General features: G+C 37.8%; 1 protein-coding gene across 6 annotated transcripts in view; it reads left to right on the top strand.

Moving 5' to 3' along the window:
- The window catches only part of FBXW7 (F-box and WD repeat domain containing 7), a 192,873-nt gene that overhangs the window by 64,055 nt on the left and 106,320 nt on the right, over positions 1–22,498 (top strand). For 4 of the 6 annotated variants that reach the window (XM_020781328.3, XM_073001554.2, XM_073001555.2 and 1 more), the window contains exon 2: positions 7,572–8,141. In XM_020781328.3, the coding sequence (XP_020636987.2) occupies positions 7,641–8,141 (501 nt within the window). In that variant the 5' untranslated portion in view covers positions 7,572–7,640. Of the gene's footprint in view, positions 1–7,571; positions 8,142–8,870; positions 9,679–16,341; positions 19,211–22,498 lie in introns of those variants that run through there. The other 2 variants (XM_073001557.2, XM_020781331.3) reach the window with 2 other exon arrangements.

Genomic DNA, 22,498 nt, shown 5'->3' with positions numbered 1-22,498 from the left:
TCTCCACCATCAACCCACCTTGTTTCTATTCTGGACGCATAACAGGGACCTTCAGCTCATTTGGCAAAGAGTGACAATAATTTGTATCTCCTCTAGCCTGCTTGGTGTCCGTCCTAGGCATGAGGGAGGGAGCTGCTTTTGTTTTCAGCACAGAAAAAGTGATAGTAATAGCGAAAAGAAAGAAGCAGAAACTTTATATCTGACTGGAATTCTTTTCTCCTAGGGTGAGTGCTAGCTTGTCTGAGGGAAGCTCTGCTCTCTGGGGTCAGAGACAAGTTTTCTTGTTACTTTTTGGATATCTGGCAAGGCCTTCTCCTTTACCATCAGTGATGTTCATTTGTCATGTTTAGTCTCAATCTGAAGCCTCGAGAATCTTCTGAGTTGTATTTGCCCTTTCTTTTCTTCCTTTATCCCAGGCTTGTATGTGGCTGATTGGGCTAGAGCAGTGTTTCCCAATCTGGGGGTCATTACCCCCAAAGGAGGTAATGAAGTATTTTCTAGGGGGGTTGCCTTATATGTATTGTAGCGTTTGTCAAATAATTTCTTCCTTGACCTTTGAATCGGAATATTAAAGTTAGTGTGTATATATGAGAAACAGGCTCTTTGAGGGAGAAATAAGCCTCTATTTTCTGAGAAGGGATAACCAGGACTAGTATTTACAAATAAAGAAAGGCAAGCATAAAGATCTAATTGCTGCTGCTTCCACAAGAAAGGGATTTTAACTATGACATGTCTATTCCAGAGAGCCTAAAAAAGGAGAGGGAAAAGAAAAGAAAGACAACTCCCCCCCCAGCAAACCCCTGGAGGGTATAGAAAAACAGACAGTCCACTTCTGCAGTGGAAGCAAGGAAAGCTTCTTGCTGGTTTCTGAGGTGATTCCTCTTTACATGAAGGTTTTCCCCTCTCCCTGGGTACTACAATGTCCTTCCTCCCCCTGGCCCATCTTTGAAGTCCTTTGCTTTCTCTTCTCCCTACTTCTAACCTCCCCCTTTCTGTTCCGTCCCCAGTTTAGAAGTGGTGGCGGTGGATCTGGTGACAGGAGCAGTAGGAGGGCAAGCATCATCATCAGTAGTGCTGCCATGTAAGGGAATGACAATGACAGCTTTTATGCAAATATGATGGGAATTGCAGGTTACTTGGCTATTATAAAAAGGGGTTACATCTCAAAAAAGGTTGGGGGCCACTGGGCTACAACAAAGAGAATCACTGGGCTACAACAAAGCTTACTCCAATTTTCCCCAACCTGGTGCCCCTCCTGATATTTTGGACTGTGAACTGTCCTATTGCCTAACATTTGAGCATGCTACCTGGAGGTTCTGTCATCCAAAACATCTGGAGGGCTATGCATTCTGAAAGGATATTCTATCCTAGAGACACTGATATAGGGCAGACAGTAACTGACTTACTTCAATAAGAGAATCCACAGTGTGGGCAGAAAGAAGACAGGATTAGTTCCTGAGCTTTATAGAAACCTATACTGTATTAACCTCTAAGGTGAATTTTGATGATGTTTTAAAGATGGAACTGAAGATTAGTAATCCTGTTTTTACTCATGGGGCTGTTAGTTTTGAAATCCTTTTAACAGCTGGGATGTAGTATTGTTATCATTTGAATGACTGCCCATGTTCCCTCTAAGGTGTACATGCACATTCAGAGCTCCATTGGCACTGCACAATGGCAGCCAGAGTCAGTGCCTGTTTACTTCCAGGTTTTGGATGAATCTTGCCCCAACACACAGATGAGCAAAGCTCTTGCACAGTGGGGATGAAAATTAAAGGGAATGTTGATGAATATTGTTTACAGTGGTCTAAAGGAAGTTTTAATAGGATAGAGAACCTGTATCATGGGCAGATGGTTTGAGGATGTTGCTTGAAGGAACCCATTATGGCCGTACCACCGTGGCATGGAGGCGAGATGGGGAGTCTCCCTGCTCAGCTGGTGAGTGGTTGGCTGTGTGGAGAGGCAGGGAAGAGCTGGCTTGGGCTCCTTCTGCGATTGGTATGACGATGACAACCATGGAGCGGAGTACCAACTGGTTTTGGGGCAGGGAATGGACCTTCGTGGCACCTGTGGTTCCACTATTCATATTCACATCCCTAGGAATACAAAAATGAATAACTCATGCCTATTTATAACTGTTTTGTGGTTTTGTATATCTTATGAAAAATTGTTAAATTATTTTCAAAAATGGTCTGCCCTGCTGTGGAGTTGTACTGGAAGTTATTAAATGAATGAATAAAATTTTATGTATTACAGTTACAAACAACATTCCAAACTTAAGGATCTTGACTACTCCTTCCCATTTTGTTGACCATTTCTTAAAGTGACTTGATTGTATTATTAGATATAAAATCTGAATTAGGTTGGAGTGAAAACATTAAGAAATAAAATAAAATAAAATAATGAAAAAATGGAAGCTGACAGGCTCAACTCATCTAGAATGTATCTTGGGGGCTTTTCCAAGTTCCAAAGAAGTGAGAAATTTAAATGGATATTTTCTATCTTTTGTTGTAATAGCACATCAGGTTTATAAGAGTGAATTGTGGTATTGGTTGTCATTCTCATGTTCTCCCTTTCTGTAACAAACTGTTCTGCAGTGGTCATTAATTTATAGATGAGAAGATGCAGTGAAATAATTGGATAATCTTCATTTATGTTGGGTTTTCCCAGAAATTGAAGATGTTTTGTATGCTAATTCCTTCATAATTTAAACCTGTTCTAACACAGAAAAATAAATTCAGGGACTATGTCCCCCCCCCTCCCCGCTGCTGGATATTGTCTTATTAGAAAAACTTCTACTGTTGCTAAACTCCTTTTGCTTATGGTTGTTGTGGGTTTTTCGGGCTCTTTGGCTGTGTTCTGAAGTTTTGCTTACTTTTTCTCATGACTTGTAGAAGGGACTGCCCTCTAGTGGATTGTTATTGACCAAACTGTTTCCTCATTTTCAATTTCCAGCACAACTATTTTTAATAGTACATTTTTACAAGTGTGATTGGTTGTGGTCAGAGTATAGGTATCATTCCTGAGCTCACTGTTTCAATAACAATAATGGAGTTTGCAACATTTCTATGACCAAAAGTGCTTTTGTATCAGTGGGGAGATAATGCCTAACAATATTATAGTAACAATGAATACAGGTTTGTAGTTCCATTTCCTACTATTTGTCCTTGGAGATGAGTCAACCTGTGTAGCGTATTCTGAAGTGTTTAGTTCCAAATCACTGCAAGAAGAAGGGGCTAGTAAACCATTTCTAAATGCTCTATACCTCGAACACCTTGGAATGGGTCACTGTATGTCAGAATCGATTTGACAGCACATTGTTGCTGTTGTTGTTAGCCCTTAAAAGAAAGCACTTCTGATATAACATGTCACTTCTGTACTAACAAGTAACAATTCACTTAGGTCATGTAGTAGCATAATCAGTACAGTATATAGAAATACTATTAGCTATGTATTGAGTAGTAATACAGTGGTGCCCCGCATAGTGACGATAATCCGTTCTGAAAAAATCATCACTATGTGGATTCGTCGCTATGCGGGGCAAAAAAGCCCATAGGAACGCATTAAAACACGTTTAATGCGTTCCTATGGGCAAAAAACTCACAGTTATGCGGAAATCCTCCATGTGGCCGCCATTTTCGCTGCCCGGTAAGCGAGGAAAGGGTGCGAAAACACAGCGGGCGGCCATTTTCTTTACCCAGTGGCCATTTTGGAACCACCGATCAGCTGTTAAAAAAACATCGCTATGCGATGTTTTACCATTAGAAACATCGCCATTAGAAACATCGCAAAAAACACATTGCTATGCGGGTTCGTTGTTAAACGAATCGCTCGTTATGCAGGGCACCACTGTATCTCCATATTGTAGATGTAGTGTTGAAAGGGGGAATTCCTCTAGCAAGTTTGTGACTGAGATGAAATTTGAACTGGGAGCTTTTAGCTTTTAGCTTAGACTATGAGGCACAACAGTATGCCAGCTCAGGTCCCACTGATGGGAACTTCTCTGCTATTGTTGTTTTTGTGTGCCATCAAGTTGTCCATGTCTTATGTTGACCCAATGAGAGAGTTATCTCCAAAATGTTCTGTCCTCAACATCCCTGCTCAGCTCTTGTAAATTCAAGCCTGTGGATTTCTTTAGAGCAGACGTGTCCAACCTTTCACCTTCCCTGGGCCACATTAGAAGATGAAAATTTGGTTTGGGCCGCACATACATTTGGTTTGGGCCGCATGGGGGGGAGCCCTAGCCGTCCTCCGCAGCCCTGCTCCAAGTGCGCTTACCTGCAGCTGCGATCTCAGACAGCAGAGGCTGCCAGCTTCGACTCCGGCGGCTTTATGAGGCCAGGAGGGGGTCCACCTATTGACGGGGACAGCGCAATGGAGTCACGCAGCCCCTGTTCCCTCCCCTCCTGCTCCTTCCTTCCCTCTCTCCCCCGCTACTGTTGTGACATACCCCGGCCACATTCTGGCCGCAAGCGCCGGCACTGTAACTTGAAACTTTGGAATTTCTTTAAAAATTAAAAATTGCACTGGGCCGCATTATGAGTTGACCTGGGCCGCATGCGGCCCTCGGGCTGCGGGTTGGACAAGCCTGCTTTAGAGAATCAATCCATCTGGGATTTGGTCTTCTTCTTTTCCTGCTGCCTTCAGTCCTTCCCAGTATGATTGTATTTTTCAGAGAATCCTGCTTTCTCATCAGGTGCCCAAAGGAGGACAGCTCCAGTTTCAACATTTTTTACTCCAGAGATAGTTCAGGCTTGATTGAATCTAGGACCCACTTGTTCATCTTTCTAGCAGTCCAAGGTCATTTATGCTATTACTTCCTTTAAAAATGCCTTTCTGCTAGTACATCTTTAAAAAAGTAAAAGGGAGAGTGTAAATCACTAAGAAAGGAAAGAAGTATTGTTAACTCATAAGAATAATATCCAGAATTCATGGGTAGGCAATACCACTATTAGCATAAATTCATAAGATAGACAAGCCTCCATTTCTCTCTATCAAACTAAATAGTAAACAATGGAGGGGAAGAAATGTGGAAATCTAAAAACTTGGCTAGGTGTTTAAACCCAGGAAGATGCAAACAGAATTAAAATAACATACTTCTGGAAAGTGGCTCTAGCTGTCAAGCTGTTATAGGTGATAAGAGGTTTCTTCATGGAAACTTATGGTAGTGACTGTGCTTTTGTTTTTGTTTTTTGGCAAACTTTTTATTATTTTTATTATTTACTGCTACTGAATTTTACCTCTCATTCTTGGTATCTTCTGAAAACTCTAGCACCATGCTCTAGTGAATAAAACTTATTCATGAAAATATTGTAGTATCAAACTTGAAACCACTGGTTTAAAGCAAAAAGTTATCGTTGATGCTGTACACCTGGATGAGCATCCTCTAGAAATTGGGCTCCACGTAATCTGTTCCTATGGAAATATTTATGCATCCATATCATACCTTAAAATTTATTCCAAGTAATCCCATTAGTCTCCCTGTTCCTTATGGTTACTATTGGTGTGGAAAATCTACCATGAAACACAGACTTTGATAGTGTCAGCATAAACAAACAGCAGATTTCCAACACATACCTGTTCACAACTGTGTAATCTTTACTAGTCCAGTAAAATCAGCCAATTTGTCAAGTGGCTCTTCAATCTTCACTTGGATCCTGAGTTGTGCATGAAGCCACCTGACTTGCATATAGTAAGGAATCACATGGGGAATCTAATCAGCAGTGATCTGCCATTGTAGAGATAACATTTCATGCCATATGCTGGCCTGAGTTACACAAGAGGATTTGTGTCATTATGTTTAATAGTCCTAGGTAGAGATTCTTTTTCTCATTAAGGGGTCAAGAAGTGGAGCTCCCATATTGTGTTTACTTGAGTGGAAGCTAAGGTACAAGAAGGGTGCATCTCTGTGCTTGTATTTTGAATAACGGGGAAGAGGATCTGTGATTTGAATTTCCTTACTTTTTGGATTAAAGCTCAGCTATAACACTTCAGTTACAACTGAAGGGTATTTCTGATTAGGGGAACTATATGCACAAAGACCATTAGGGACCCCCTTGCTCTGTTAATTACAGTTGCATTTCTTATCATACATCTATATACCTCCTGTCCTGGAATCAGTAATGTGAAAGGAGATGTGGTCACTACTCAGGTGGCTTGGAAAATGAAAAATGTGCCTTTGTGTAGTTCAGTGCTGTGTCCCTGGTCATATACTCAGCAAAGGTTCAATTTTTGAAGCTGATACTCCTGCTCATATTTTAAATTTATATACTCGGGATACTCAATGTGGTGTAATGAAGCCATTCTCAATGGAGGCTATATGGCTCCCTGGTGGCCATGGTACACTTGAAGGGGGCCACAGTCTAATGTGAAGTGTTTCTGAAAGATAATCTGTTCGTGTTGTATCCTTGTTTGAAAGGGGGCCCTGGAACCTGAGAAGAACTCCTAAAAGGGCTGTGGCCAAAAAAAGGTTGAACGGCCGTTGTAGTGGATAGAGTGATGGACTAGGACTGTGGAGACCAGGGTTCAAATCCCCAGTGGGCCATGGAAATTCCCTGGAGGAGTAGAAAGGCGGAAACTGCTCCTTAAATATCTCACTTACCTTCAAAGCCCTGTTAGGGCTGCCAGGTGTCAGTTCAGACTTGATGGCACATAAGTAACTAACTATATACTCAAGAAAACAAAGTTCTCAGATCCTGCGTGGCATGGACACTTCATCTACACCAGCTTTTTGTTGTAGTACTACAACAAAGTGAGAGCAAGAACCCGTGTCTGCAAGCAAATTTGTCTGTTCAATTAGAGTGATAGCATGTACTGTTTAAATAGTTTCAAGTCTTATAAACCAGTGGTCTCCAACCGTGGGCCTCCAGATGTTCTTGGACTTCAACTCCCAGAAATCCTGGCCAGCAGAGGTGGTGGTAAAAGCTTCTGGGAGTAGTAGTCCAAGAACATCTGGAGGCCCAAGGGTGGGAACCACTGTTATAAACAAGTCTGGCATGTAACTGAAATTTTTTAAAGTCATTTTGCATTTCAATTGTGTGAAGCAAAACCAATGAACTTTTATTAAATGTTGAAGAATTTTTCCAAGATTTTAGGCCATCATAAGTGAAGCTTTTGTGCATATTGCTCCAAGGTGCATTGCCAAGAGAATTTGCTGATACATCAATGGTATGCAGTTTCTGTAACCCACTGTGAATATACAAACATAAGCACTTTAATTTTCTGTTTTACTGTCATCATGATTGAGACAGTTAGAGGTCGCTAGCAGTGCCCAGTTTAAATTTTATTGGTTGCAAAATCTTTATTAGATCATTTGGGACACTTGGTGTTCAGTATTCATATTCTGCATTCTACTTTAGCACTCCAGATTTGATTTATATTTATAAAAGTAATTATATATTAAAATGGATAGAGGAGGAGGTAAATTGATATTGAAATTGTCATATTTCACCTCCAACTTTAAAATAAAGGTACTGATAGGGTATTGAAATTTTCTGAGTCAGAAAGACACTTGGAGTATAGGCTTGTATAATAAGGAAACTTATACTTCTCTTCTTATTTTTTTTTCTCAGAATGTGAAAGCATTTGCATCTTCAGATAGTTTAGCCAAAGTCCAAGAAGTAGCAAGCTGGCTTTTGGAAATGAATCAGGAACTGCTGTCTGTTGGCAGTAAGAGACGACGAACTGGTGGGTCTTTTCGAGGTAATGCTTCCTCAAGCCAACTGGATGAAGAGCAGATGAATCGAGTCGTAGAGGAGGAGCACCAGCAGCAATTAAGGCAACAAGAGGAGGTACATGTTGCAAGGAATGGAGAAATAGGTGGTGGGGATCCTGGACTTCGTCCCAGAAATGAATCTCAGCAAGAACAATTAGAAGAAAACAATAACAGATTTATTGCAGTGGATGAAGAATACTCTGGCAACCAAGAAGAGGAGGAAGAAGATGAATATGCTGGTGAACAAGAGGAGGAGGAAGAGATGGAGGAAGAGGAAGAAATGGACCAGGACAGTGATGATTTTGATCAGTCTGATGAAAGCAGTAGAGATGATGAACAAGCTAATAGTAATAGTGTCACAAATTCAAACAGTACCATGGACTTAGCAATGCATCAGCAGTCATCTCCATTCTATGTAAAGTCAAAGGTGAGTAACATTGTTTTTCTAAGCAAAGCTCTGAAGGTATAGAAAACAGTAACTTCCTTACATAAAAGAGAATACAGTACATATTTAGAGGATGATCTTATGTGAACCTGTTAATTTTCTGAAGTCTTTGTATCAGTATTACATTTCTTCCTTTTTACTGTGAAACAATAATTATGATCTCTAATACTAAGCACAGCAGCACTTTTACATTTCTTTTTTGGTCTGATCTTGTTATTGTGCTAAGAAACAATTCAGAATCCTTTGCTAGATTCTCCCTTCAGAGCAGGTGGAACAGAAGCCTTATTTTATGCATAGGGTTTTAAAAAATATGTTAGCCTGAACTTGCTTGGATTAATCATATTTTTGTGGGAGAATACGTTAACATTAGTATTTGAAGATGTTGATGAAAAAGGAAGATCAATTATCTGCAAAATACTGAGAAGTTACAAGCTGAATGATGTGTAATTCATTGTTTGACAAACATAATAGCACTTGCAAGAAAGTTCAAAATAATGTGGACACTGTGCAATGGGTTATGTGGAAAATATGGAGGTTTTGTTCAAAAAAGGGTTAGGTTTTGTCCAAAAAAGGGTTAGTCTGAATGTGTGAGGAGTGACGGAGCCCAACTCCCCTGCATTCTTATGGAGAATAAGAGAAAAGTCTCTGGTACATGTGGAAGCTCTCAATGTGATTAGTAACCTTGTTTTGTTTTGATTTGTTTTGTTTTAGTGTCTTCAGTTGTGTGGAGCACCTGCATGTATAGCAGAGGCTTTCATCTTCAAACTCTCATCTCCATGTGAAGAAGAGAGGAGTAGGGCTGGCACTCTCCCTCTTCTCACCATTGAGATTCTTTTCTGAGTGCCTGAATAGGGCGAATGTATTGCTTATCCATAGATATCTGCACATTTTAATGAAAATTTCGTGTTTAGCTATTTGAGCACTAGAGGGTGCAGTTAGATGCTTCAGTACTATGTTGTATGCTATTTCTGGTTTTCTTGGCAAATATTTTTGAAGGTACTTTCACAGCACTCAATCATTCATTCTTATACATACATCAGTGTTCTGTCAGTAAGTATGATCAGTTCCTCATACCTTTCACTGTTTGATAGCAATGTTGTAAATATATTAAAGGAATAGAATAATAGTTCAAATTTAAATAAACTGTTTTCCCAAAACTATCTTTAATCAATGGATTGATCTCTAGGCATACTTGATTTCCTTATAGTTAACCCAGTATTTGAACTTTTGGATACATTTTGCTTACATCTGAGAGCAAGAATCTGAATGTTTTTCTTACATGACTTTGTAACGATTCAAAATAACAATAATGCCATTACACAGGTTAGCGGTATAGTTATGGAAGAATGATCTTTGCTTTCTCAATTGAATATTTTGTATGTGTACAGTACTTTAAAATCACAAGAGTGCTTTAAGATCCCATGGTAGGTAGCATTTTGTTTCTTTTTGAAAAATGGTGCTCGGTAACAGCTACTGAAAGTATCAGTAATATAAAAAATTAAATTGGGACTTCCTTGGATATCTTGTACCTTGCACATTTTCATTATGCTTACACACTTGCATAAACAAGTTTACAAGTAATGTTCTCTGTAATATACTGTCTGTTCTTTCCATTGCTGTTGTCTACATTGTAGGTGCAGTACACTGGTTTGATTATTAACTTAGATATTTGCTACCTCAACTGATAGCACAAATTATTCTGGAGTACAAACATCTGTATTTCCTTAACTTGATTTAAGTATTTTTAAGCTCTTATTAAAATGGTGAAAATAATGGATGAAAAATGGGTCTTCAGATGGGAAATGTTAATTATTTTTCCTTTTGCCACAAAAATGGAATCTGGGCTTAAATTCACTATTAGTTACAGCCATTGAAATGAATAGGATTTGTTAGAAACATTACAGTTCCATTGATTTTAGTAGGTCTCTTCTGGTTGGGACAGTTATTGAATTTAACCCTCAAACCACTTTCTTTTGGAAGGTTGCCTGGTCTATCGATTTCAAATTCAAAAGTCAAGCTGGCAAATATGTTTTTTGATGAGAGGTGAAGAATGCATAACGAGCAAGTTAACTTGGCAGATAAATTAGTATTTGGTTTTCCTAATCCAATTTCGCTGATCAGCCTGACCACATGTATCTTGATCATCTCCACCATGAGCTGTCACCACACTGACAGTAAAAACCCATAACATGCCTGTTTGCATATGTATCCCCAGCTGATTTAATACCTCTGATCTCCACCCTCCCAGACTTCATAACAGAATGGTACCATATGCTGATGATACAGTGATTCTCTCCAGAACCCCTGTTGGATTGAGGAGGGCCCTTGGGAAGCTCTCCTCATACTGTGAAGACAAGTCCTTAACAATCAACTACCAGAAAATCAAGATAGTTGCCTTTGGGCTCAGACAAAAGATTTGGTCCTGGAGGACTAATAGCCACCACATCGAGCAAGTCAAAAGCTTCAAATATCTTGAGGTAGTTCTCCAGGCCTCTGGCTCTGGGTTTCAACACAGTAAGTATGTGGTAGATCAAGGAGAAAAATCTGCCAATACCATAGCAAAATTCCATTGCTATCAAGGAGGGTTCTTTGTTCCAGCAGCTCTCAAACTTTATAAAGTCAAGACTTTAGCCCAGGTGTTATATGGTTCATTCCTGGGGCCACCTAACTCCCACTTTGCACAACAGGAAAGAGTCTAATCTAAATCCTTAAGAACTATCTTACAGGTCCATATATGTTTGTCAAATGCCAGAGTAAGATTTGAGACAGGTTGCCTAAAAGTTGAAGCCTGGGTCACCATCCTACCTATATATATAGAGAGAGAGGTAGGATGGTGACCCAGGCTTCAACTTTACTCGGGAGCTAGAAATGAATATAAAGAAATTGAATGTCTCACCAATGTATAGACACTCGGGAGTTAGAAGCAGACCCGCGGGGGTTAAATGTGTCAACACAAACTTAACAGGTTTTGGTTGGAAAAGAGGAGAGAGGGCGGTCCTTGGTGGAGGTGGGAGCGGGGGATATAAATGTGGGCCAGGACAACATCCCGGGGGGGGGATGGGAATTGATTTGGTTGCAGGACCCGTGGACGGAAAATGGGAGAAGGTGAAAGTGCCACGGGAAGAGGCTGATTACAGACGCCGCCGTGGGTTACCCCAGCGTCCCTCCTTCTGAGGTGAATCAGAAGTGCGGGAGTGAAGATTCCGTCTGAGGGAAGAAAGAGAAGTGGTAGCGAGAGAGGCGGAGGAATGCCGAGCATGGAGAGTCGAAGAGATGCGGAGGATGAGGGGCTTCCGGGACCGTGGGGTACCTGTGAAGGTGAGGGAACCGCAAAGTGGGGATATGAGGGAGATGAGGAAACCCTTCCATTATTGATGACTGATGACGTGGAAGGTGAGGTCCCAGAGACAGAATGGATGTCAGCTGGACCTTGGGAGTTTAAATTGTTAAACCCATTTGAAACTAATATGTGGACACCCTTGCAAAACCCGTTGGTCTTGCAAGAGAAGTTACAACCTGCTTCAGTTAAAGAGATGTTACCGTTGTCTGAATTAATAAACAAAGACTCAGAATTTGTTCAAAAACTGTCTCTGGGTTTATTTGAAAAGGACACTGACATTAACAGCGAACCCTCACAATTGTACTGTTTGCATATGGATCATCACCCAGAGGAGGTTATTACTGACTTCAGAAATGTAGATAATATCAAGCTTGGTTAGACCTTAAGAAGAAGGTTGGTTTATGTTATAATTGCTTTTTACAAAGTATATTTGTTGTTTGAAAACATATAAAGATGGTGTGTATGTTGAAATATATATATGTGTAATAACTGAGTAAATAATACAACTTTTGTATTTTTAATTTAAACCCAAGCTTGTTTTATTCTCAGTAACTGGTGGAAGTAATCGTCTGTTTTCCATAGGCTTTTGGAATAATTAGAACTACTTTAAACTATTTCTGCTTTTATATTCTTTATTGATTTTTACAAATAATGCACATTATATGTGGACTTCTAATAACTGGCCAACAGTACTTGTTACTAGGAATGAATTTAAGAATTCTGGACAACATCTTGATATTACAGGTGGAAGCCTATTGTATCAAGCCAAAAGCTTTCAAACTGGGCCCTTCTGACATTGCAGGTCTTTATTGATGAGCACTATGTTCTGATAATAGCAGACATTATATTAGCAAAATCATATGTAAAGGCAAGTGGGACTGTACCTGGAGACAGCATGATGATGTTTTAAGGATAATGTTGCTTTCCCTCAAACTCAGAATATTCCTGTTTTCACTGCAGGAGTCAGAATAGTTTCCAGCATAGAATTTGGTTTGGTGCCTAATCTGATGAAGCACTTTAGGACTCTGGATGTTGATTTCTCCTTGTGACCACAGATAATACATAATAGAGAGCCAAGTCCTTACAGAAAACTAATGTCTGAGGCATTTATATGCTCACGACATGATGGCTGGAAGGTCTTCTATATGCTTTCTTGCTTACCTGGGTGATCCCAATGACTCAACAGGATCTGGGAGCCAAAAACATAAATCCTAATAATTCCACACCTCCCACAGAAAACTGGGCATCCAATTGCTCAAATGTTCAGTACAGGACTGTTGGAAGCTGCCCAGATGCAGTGATCTGTTTCATTAGACTGTTGGGAGTCCAGTACTACCGCCTATTCCTTTTAACAATCTGGAGGCTAAAATGAAGCCTTTGGAACAGATGTAGGCAACTTTGGTGCAGCTGAGGGCCATTTTTCAGATGAGCTAGCAGCCCAAGGTAGCCTGAATGGGTGTGGCCAGAAAGACTGATTTGTATATTTATTTTTTGTTTTTAATACAGGATAGAATTTTGCACCTCAGTATAATTTAAAATGTTTATTTTTAAATCTTTTAAGCTTTAAAAAATAAAATCACAATTAAAATCTTATTCCAAATATATTGAATTAATTACAGTGGTGCCTCCCATAGTGATCGCTCCATTTAGCAATGAAATCGCTTTGCGACGCATTTTTTGCAATTGCAAAAGCGATCGCTTTGCGATGTTCCCTATGGGGGAATTTCCCTTTGCGATGCTCGGTTCCCTGCTTCGGGAACTGAGCATCGCAAAGCGACTATTTTAAAACAGCTGATTGGCAGTTTCAAAATGGCCACTGGGTAAACAAAATGGCCGCCCGCTGTGTTTAGGGATGGATTCCTCGCTTAAGAGGCAGCGAAAATGGCCACACTATGGAGGATCTTCACTGAACAGTGAGTTTTAAGCCCATAGGAACGCATTGAAGCGGTTTCAGTGCGTTTCTATGGGCTTTTTAATATCGCATAGCGACGTTTTCGTTCTGCAGCAATTTTTGCGGAATGAATTATCGTCGCAGTGCAAGGCACCACTGTAATTAATTACATTAGGCATACTTAAATAGATGAATTAAAAAAGATTTTAACTTCCCTGACAACAAAAATGATTTTTAATTTATGAAATAAAACTCATTCAGCAATTCCCAAATGTATTTCTGAATGTCTTTTAGAAATTTTCAGTGCTGAAAGTTACTTTGCTAGGGCACTGCCAAGCAGCAGCAGTAACTTCAGGGAATTACAGCTCTGTGATTCTTTGCTGCACAAGCAGTCCTAACCACCAAGACATTGAGGGAAAAGTTACAGACATTTTCCAATTAAGCAGACAGGAAATCATCCAAGAAGGCTCTATCCAGGAAGTATGTAGAGAAACTGAAGACTTATTTGGATAATTAAAATACATAAATGTCATTTTCAAATTGTTTCACACAGTTTAAAATATATCTTTAGTTGCAAAATTATTACATCAGTTTTCAAATACCGGCATAGAGTCAGGAAAGCTGCACTTTGTTTGCAGTTTGTTCACTTCTGCTTTAAAGTAAGTGAGTTATACAAGTTTTACTGTGCTCAAGAAGAGATTTAATCAACAAGGCTCCACCATGACAAATAGAGGGGTTGTGTGAAATGGGGAGCAGGCCTCAAAGAAATAAGGACATTTTAGGGCATTCCATATGCCCTAAAATTTTTCTGCAGAAAGGTGAGCAACAGAGTACTGTAGCGACAGACTGCAACCTTACAGACATTATATTGCACACTACAATACAGTAGCTGCTGTCTACATGTGTAGGCTTATAAAGGGACAGTCATTTTACATCTTCCTGTAATCCATGGGTTTCCCTTTGTTGCACCTGAACAGATTCATTAACACTGATGATTTGTCCCTGTGAACCTCTGCATGCTATGTGGGAATCCGACCTTAAAAACTGGTTGTTTCCTTAGGCAGAATAGTCTGATTTGGGGGCCTCTCTTTCAACAGAGAGTTCAGTATTTTTCACAGTGACAGAGTGGTGGTTTTTATTGTGGCTTCAGGATGTGATGTCTCCCCTTTTTGTGAGTCTTTAGAGTGGATGACTTCTGGGTCCAGGAGTGAGCTTATTCTCAAACTGTTTTGGGATATCACCTATGATTTCTGGAGGACAGGTATTTTCTGTTTCTCCCTGAGGCAAGATTGGGAGAATAATTCCTGGCTGACTTACTGTATGACGCAATGAGGTCTGAGTAATCTTTGACTCTATTAAAATGTAATCATTTTTTTAAAAGCTAGAATCTTCTATATAAACATTGCTAGTCGTAGGAAAACTGGAAAACTAATGAATGAGATCCCAATTTGGCTATAGTTGGTGTTTGGGGACACTACAGTGCAACTGGATCAGGGTCATGCAGAGACTACTTAGACCTGTGGCACCATATATTGAATCTTTGTTGCATGAATTGTTAAACCTTGATTAGTTCTATTTACAGAAAGATGTTCCGTAGACCTATCCAGAACATTTCACTATGCAAAAACATACTAGGCAGATTAGGGGTTTTAGCATGCCTAAGACTACCTGCCCCCCTTCCCTTTTTGACAAGCATTCTTCACTTCACATATCTTGAGCTTTATTAATGAACCCATACTTTTTGCAGTATGCCGTATGCCAGCTGAACAGGATTATTGAGCTTAAATTGCCACTACTGTGTGAATATGTAAAATTGGATTGTTTTCCATTTGCCACATTATATGTGTATGTACTGAAAATTTATTATATGCCATTTGTATTCTTGAGGTTAATTAAAAACAATTGTTATGAAGTAGGTGAACTAGATTTTAAAATTTGTTTAATACATAGTGATGTCCTTGCTTGTGGCACATATATGAACATACGTTTAGGTACCAAACATGTTATCCACCAAGTATACTGTTTTTCACAAAATGAAAGATGGTTTGAAGAGGGGTCCAAACCACTCCTTTGTAAGATATTTCAGAAAAAGTGTTTTTGGTAGGGGACAATATAGAAGCAAAACCAGATACTTTAAATATTTGGTCCTGTGTGTTAACAACATTTTGGTGTTATCTATAAATATATACTGGTATTTTAAGTTGTGGCTTTATGTTTCAGAGGTGCATAAAGATTTTAAATATGGTATTTTAACAGGTAAAATATGAAATACTCATTCTTCTGGTCAATGGATGTTGTACTTTGATTTTGATCTGTGTTGCAACTAAGCAGTAGATTAATGGAGGAAGTGGCCTTGGACAAGTCAGTATCTTGAATTCTGCTTGTCAACAAAGTAATGGATGACAAAATGAATTATGACTGCAAAGTAGTGCTTATTAAAATAATGCACAAATAACTTTTTGTTTTCATGTGGGAATTCTAACAAGATCTGTTTTCTTTGTTGTCCTTAGTGCACCTTTTTGGTTAAAATACAGTGCACCTTTTTGGTTAAAATACAGTAACTACTCAATCCCAAACCATATTCTTTAAGAGCAGCTGTAATAGTTCTTTTAACAGCTGGTACTATCCTCAGACAACCAAAGAGTTAAACTTAATCATCAGATAAATCATGTTATAGTCTGTAAGGACTGGACTGACATTTCTAGAATGTTTGAAGATAGCAAGATGATGCAGCTGGGTTTGTGTTACATATCTGAAATACTTTATGAAATATTTAATGTAGGAGTGCAGACAAATGTTCTTGAAATGTTAATTTTAATAACATGAAGGAGATAAATGAGAAATTATGGTTTAGAGAAAATACTTTTACTAACTACCTTTTTGTATATGGAATGTATTCACTTAATATATTGTTCATTTCTGTAACATATTGGTATCTATTACTGGAGTGCATGAGTCTGGATTTATCTACATATATGAATAATAGAAGTTCTATGAATTTTTAAAAAGCCATATTATTCTGAACCTTTCTGTTCCCAAGTGTGGGCATGCACAGGTGTGTTGCATGTGTTCTTGGTACTACTCAGCACATTGGCTGCCTCATTGTTTTGTATTTCATGTCTTCTTTTCACAGTAAACTGAAACAATTGTTTAAAAAGAGTAAACTTTAAAAGCCACTGTTTCCCCCACTTCTCCTCCCAACCTGTAAATGATCTCAAGGGTTGCTGTAAGTGTGAAATGGAAAGTGCCCTTTTCTACTAGCTGTAAGTACAAGCATCACACTACTGTCCTTATAGGCATGATAAAATCCTTTTCAAAGTCAAGGAACTATAAGCATCCTTACACAAGCATACAATGGAAAGTGGACTGTCAAACTCTGTTCTTTAGACAGTTTTCTCTTGCTTTTATTTCTGTGATTTCCCAAAGTTTGCCCATAACTTCTGTCCTCTCATGTCCCATGGTTTGTAGTAGTCTCACTCCATTCACCTTCCCAAGTGGGGTACAGCTTGCTTTTCTTCCTGTGCACATCATGGGTGGGAAACAACAGTTTTTACTAGCTCATTTTTCCCACATCTAAAGCATACTAGAATATGTAATTTTTAATTCAAGTTTTTAACAACCCCTCTGTATAGCAGGAAATAGAGCTGTGCTATAAAACCAGTTCCTGTTAGAATCTTTTTGGCATCCTTTTTTGCCATAACAGTTTCAGCATAATTGAGGATAAGGAGACATACAACTACTTTAACTGTGATAATTTGGGGGCGTAAAAATACTTATTGTAAATTTAAGCTGTTCACATAGTCATGTGAGGGGCTTCACGGGGCTCAATGAATTATTGTGCCACAACTCCCTGCATAGTGTAGGACAGTTAATACTTAATGGTTTGCCATGGTAGTGACCTGCCATGTACAGCTGTGTCAAACTGTGTCTGCTGAAAAACTCAGATGTAGAAATACTGTGCACACTTGTGATACCAGTGTCCCTGTCAAACTGTTATGCATATTTAATCATTACAGTCTGGAAATGAGTTAACCCTTTGAAAGCAGTGACATTGCAAAACATGAGAGGGGATTACCACATTTTTAGGAGCAGTTAAAAAACAGTTCAGATAAAGTAGCAAAAGGAGTAGAAAATAACAGAAATGCACACATTGTATTTTCAAAAGTGCAGAAAACAATATTTAATGTAGATATTAAAACGCAGAAATATACAACACAGGATAATTTCTGATCAGATTTGACATGTGTTTTTTGTCATTTCTTGTAAAAAGTTTCTTATATTATGAACCTCTCATTTGTTGTGTTAAATTTCCTCTTTTATTTGTACTGTTCTCTTTTTTGCCTCTTAATCCTGGCTGCATCCAGATGAAACTGTGGGTAGAGGCCATTTCAAACCTGTGCACTGGTAGTGTAAACACCCAGGAAAGTGATTTCTATCTAAATTTAGTTCTGTTTGTGGAACTGCCTTAATAGCTTATATATAATGGCACCACCTGTATAATTTGTTCCCTTTATAAACCTTTTATTCACATTTTATATAATGTTGTGTAATTTATGTAATTAGTGTTACCTTATCAGATGATAATGACTGATCTGCTGAATCATAGCCAGTGTCATGCAATTGTGTCAATGTTATGAGACATTAAAATACAATTATTTCAGCACCTCAAGGGAAAAAAAGCTTGTTATACTCCACCTGGAATGTTTTGTGATGTAATCATATTAAGTGTATATTACCATGTGCAATTGCTGTTAGTATGCTGTTTGTATGGGAGGAGGTGATTTCCTGTCAATAGCTTGATATTTTATTGTTTCATTAAAGTTTTTACTTGGAAGTTGAACCCGTTACATGTTTTGGGTCTGTTTGACTGGGATTGGTCAACTTTTATTATGCTCCAAGAAATTAGAGAGGTTTTCATTTTACTATGCTCTCATCTGAATACTATTCTTGTGAGTGACGTAAGGATTGGGTCTAGATTTAGCTGTAGTTTGATTAAATCTATTAAAATAATTAGGTCTTAAGTTATTCAATGGGGTCTCCCTAAAACAAGAATCACTTCTTCACCCAGCAGTTGTTGTTCCAAATGGCTGCCACTGTTTTACAGGTGGGAGATGGGGTCAAAGGCTCTATGCATCTACAGCTACATAGAAATATTTCGTAATACTGTACCTTGTTTCAAATATCAGAAGGTTCAGTTTCTTCATGCTTTACATGAATATACATAAACTGTTGAAACTCAATGGATAGAATATCTGTCTCCCACTTTTAAATATCTAGTCAAAACCATCACTTAAATTTTGACTTTGGTTTTAAAGCTTGGCTATTTTAGTTCTAAGCATTTTACTTTATTTTGTTTTAATGCCACCTATTTAAACAGTGTATATGTTAGTGATACTGCATGGGTGGGCCAATAGCTGTTTGATTGGCAGGGACAGTCTGTCGGCATAGTCATTTATAATTCCAGTCTATGCTGGGATAGCTTGCACTTCACTAAGCAGCAGACGGGTCAAGACACTTGTAGGAGAGATTGAGAAGATTGAGACAAAGGCAAAGCAGGCCCTGGGAAACTGAATCTATTTTAAAGTCCTTGATTAAACAAGATTCTAATTTGATAAGAGTTTTTGGTAATGCTCTTTTGTTGCAAATAACTTTGGACCTAGTGAGAATTGTACAATGTCAAAGCCAGGGAAAGTGCCCATAAGTCATGGTTTGGTTCCTGTTGATCTTCCAAGTACAAAAGAGCCTTTGCCTCATCAAACTGTGATGAAGATATTTAGCATCAGTATCATTGCCCAAGGCCTTCCTTTCTGCCGTAGACGGGTAAGTAAAAACTTTCTTGTCTCCTTGTACATGAAGGCCTATATCTGCAGCTTTAAATACCATGAATTAATTACAGCGATTTTGGTGCACAAATAATAATATACTCTTATTTTTAAAATATTTTTCCCATCTAATCCATGTATTTTGAAATATGAATGTCATATACAGTATATATGTATGCTATAATAATGTTTGGCCCTTGTTTGTATATGTACATGTGTTGATATCCATGAGATGTAATTCTCTAATGCTGTCCCGTTGAAGAACATATAAAAAGTGTATTTCTTAGACAATAATGTTTAACTTTTGCAATGCTTAACTCTTAAAAAAATTATATTCTTGAGAAGATATGCACATACTGATAGTTTGAGAGATCAATGCTCTCTTATAATGTACAGTCAATAGAAGAGGACTAATGGTATGAATCAGTACCTAACATTTTAGCAATTTTAAATGCTACTTAAAATCGATTCTCCTGTGTCTTCTTTCATTCCTTCTAATTATATTTTCATTCATATCTATCTTTAGGCTTCCTTGAAATGTTGTATTATGGCAAATTACATCGATCTTGATAGCTAGAAAATGTATCTGTTAAGTAGAATTTTCTTCCCATAAGTATTCATTGAGCAACAAGTATTACAATCTCACATTATAATTCTTCAGTAATATACAGTTTAGTCAAATAATAAGTTGATTTGTAGTGGTAAGGAGGGGCAAGGTATTCCTTAAATACTTTGTTTTCATCCCTTTAAGATATTATTTAAAATTCCATGCCATTATTAGATCACAAATCTGGAGAAAGGTTGTACAGTTTTCCAGGGAATTTGCAAAGTCAAATTATTTAATTACATTAAGTTTGAATGAAATGGATTTTTAAAATTAATATATAGTATATAAAATGTATTAGAATTAGATTTGAGTCTGATTGGATCAAGCCACTTCTGTATCTGCTGTACGTATGTTACAGTTTAGTTTAAAACAGAAGTGGGACATGATGCTTAACAATCATTCTAAACATTTAAGCTTTGTCTCTGACAGTAAAAATTGTAGTATGTTTTTCTTCAATAAAGGGTCCGTACTAAAAAAGTTAAAAAAGCACCCTTAGATTTCAAAAATGACTGATATTCTAAACATCTGCTTAAAGTTTAAACATTTAAATGTTTACTTGATTGAAACCAATTTTCTCCTTCTTTGAACTCAATTATTATGTAGGAGTCTGATGTGTACGGTTATCTATGTGAGTAAAAATACTTTTGTTATGAGATAGGACAGTTCAAGTCTTCTATGTCTCTAGCACTAGTTATATTCAGCTTCTGTTGAGCACATTACTATAAATGGTCATAGAACACAACAGTTTGCTATCTGTAATTTTACTTCATTTGTCAAGATGCAAGGTTAAGTTCCATGTAATACGCCATCTCCCTTACAATAAAAATGCAGAATGTGTACAAAAAATAATATTGTATTATATTGAGAATGTATTTGATTTGAATATACCTCTCATCAATTTTAATTGAAGCATCTGTGGATTCTTTATGAGTTATTCTTGATTAAATTAAATCTAATTTTCCAGCTATAAAATGTCCATAAGGAAACATATAACTGTTGCATTCCTGTGTAAGAATAATATTAATGTTGGTAAATATCTGCTTGTCTTTATATAAACTTTAAATTACAGCATATATACTTGTAAATCCACTTTGTCTCTAATTGTAATATTCCTTTTTCTTGGGTGTAGCATAGGCATCCAAGTAGGTCTGCTCATTTCACTATAATGAGATGGTGAAACAGCTTCTCATAGTTCATGCTTTCATTGAGGTACTCCAGTCTACACATAGTTTTGTGTGTCTCCATCAAAGTCTCCAGTCTCATGAACATGATTCAGTGTCTTTTGGAAACTATAACTTTCCTCTCTCTTTACTTGTGATTTGAGATGTCTTCAATTTTCAGCTATCTGACCCACTGCCCTTCTTAAACACATAATGAGGATTGTATGTGCCTGTTCAAAATTATTTTAGGCAGTTGTAGATTGTTTGTATCAATGGGTTCTGACCCATCTCACTTTAACAGTAAAAGCCTGTTTGTTGCATTACTGCACTGCTTTTGCTAGCATACCACTACATGTTCTACACAAAATGCTGTATTGATTGTTTTTTGAAGTACTAGGTTAAAAAAATACAGCTGGATTCTTCCTGAAAGTAGAAGCAGAATTGCTTCATCTATTTCTTTAAAATGTGAAACTGGATAATATTAAAGCTGCTAATTTTCTTTGGTCCACTTAGCAGTCTAACAGTGGCTAGTCAAAAAGTGTTTGGCATGGAATTGTATTTTTCTTTTCCCAGTATCATTTGGAAAGCCTGATTGCAAAAGGTTTATTCATATACAAGACAGGGACTATTCATTGTATCTATGATTAAGAAGAAATAATTCTCTAAGGTTGAATAAACTTAATACCATAGCACATATAAGTTAGGGTTGTTTTATTCTGTCATGTTGGTAAAGTTATTTTCCTTATTCATAAAACCTTAGGCTTTAGGACATGAACATCCCAGGCACCAAACTGCAGCATGTGTGCTTTATAGGTTTTGTGTAAAGACAGTAATCTTTACTTATATACTATTTAGCATCAGCATAGTCTAGTTAAGAATCAGTTTTAAGAGTAGCCCTGTTCGAGGTAATTGCTTACATTCTTCAGAATACATTTTAAGGTATTCTGAGATACCAGTAAAAATCTCAAAAGGCGGTGTGAAATAATGTTTAAACAAATCTAAGGACTTGCAGAATTCATACAGGTTCTTTGCTTTCCCTTTGAACACCAGCTTTATGTCTGTGCTTTGTTGCACAACAAGTTTTTGAGGCAGCTTCTCTTGAATTTTGAAGATGGTTTCTTATTTTACTTTGAAGCACAGCTAAGTAAATTATATTAGGTCTGTGTTTCCCTGGTTTGTGTTCATGACCGGAAACTGCACAACCCTTTGGATATTTTCTAATATGAGAAATATTTGTAAATATGTGTGGTTTTGTCTAACCTACACAAACATTCACTGAGTTATGACATCTGTACAAAAATAGCAAATTCAGTGTTTGAGAATGGATTCCTGTACGTATACAAAAAACTGTCCACGTGAGGAGAGAGGGATGGTCATACTGGGAGTGTCTCCAAATTTGTAGAAGAAACACTCCTGTAAAACTAAGGGGAAACACGAAAGAATCTATTGAGGAGAGAGCATGTTGAGTGGGCACTGAGTGTTCACAGACAATGTCCTGTTTCTGAATATTAGAGAAACC

This window comes from Pogona vitticeps, chromosome 5 (genome assembly GCF_051106095.1).
Source record: "Pogona vitticeps strain Pit_001003342236 chromosome 5, PviZW2.1, whole genome shotgun sequence".
Classification (NCBI taxonomy): domain Eukaryota; kingdom Metazoa; phylum Chordata; class Lepidosauria; order Squamata; family Agamidae; genus Pogona; species Pogona vitticeps.
The sequence above is the reverse complement of the archived record's forward strand: the minus strand, read 5'-3'. Positions and strand labels throughout refer to the sequence as shown.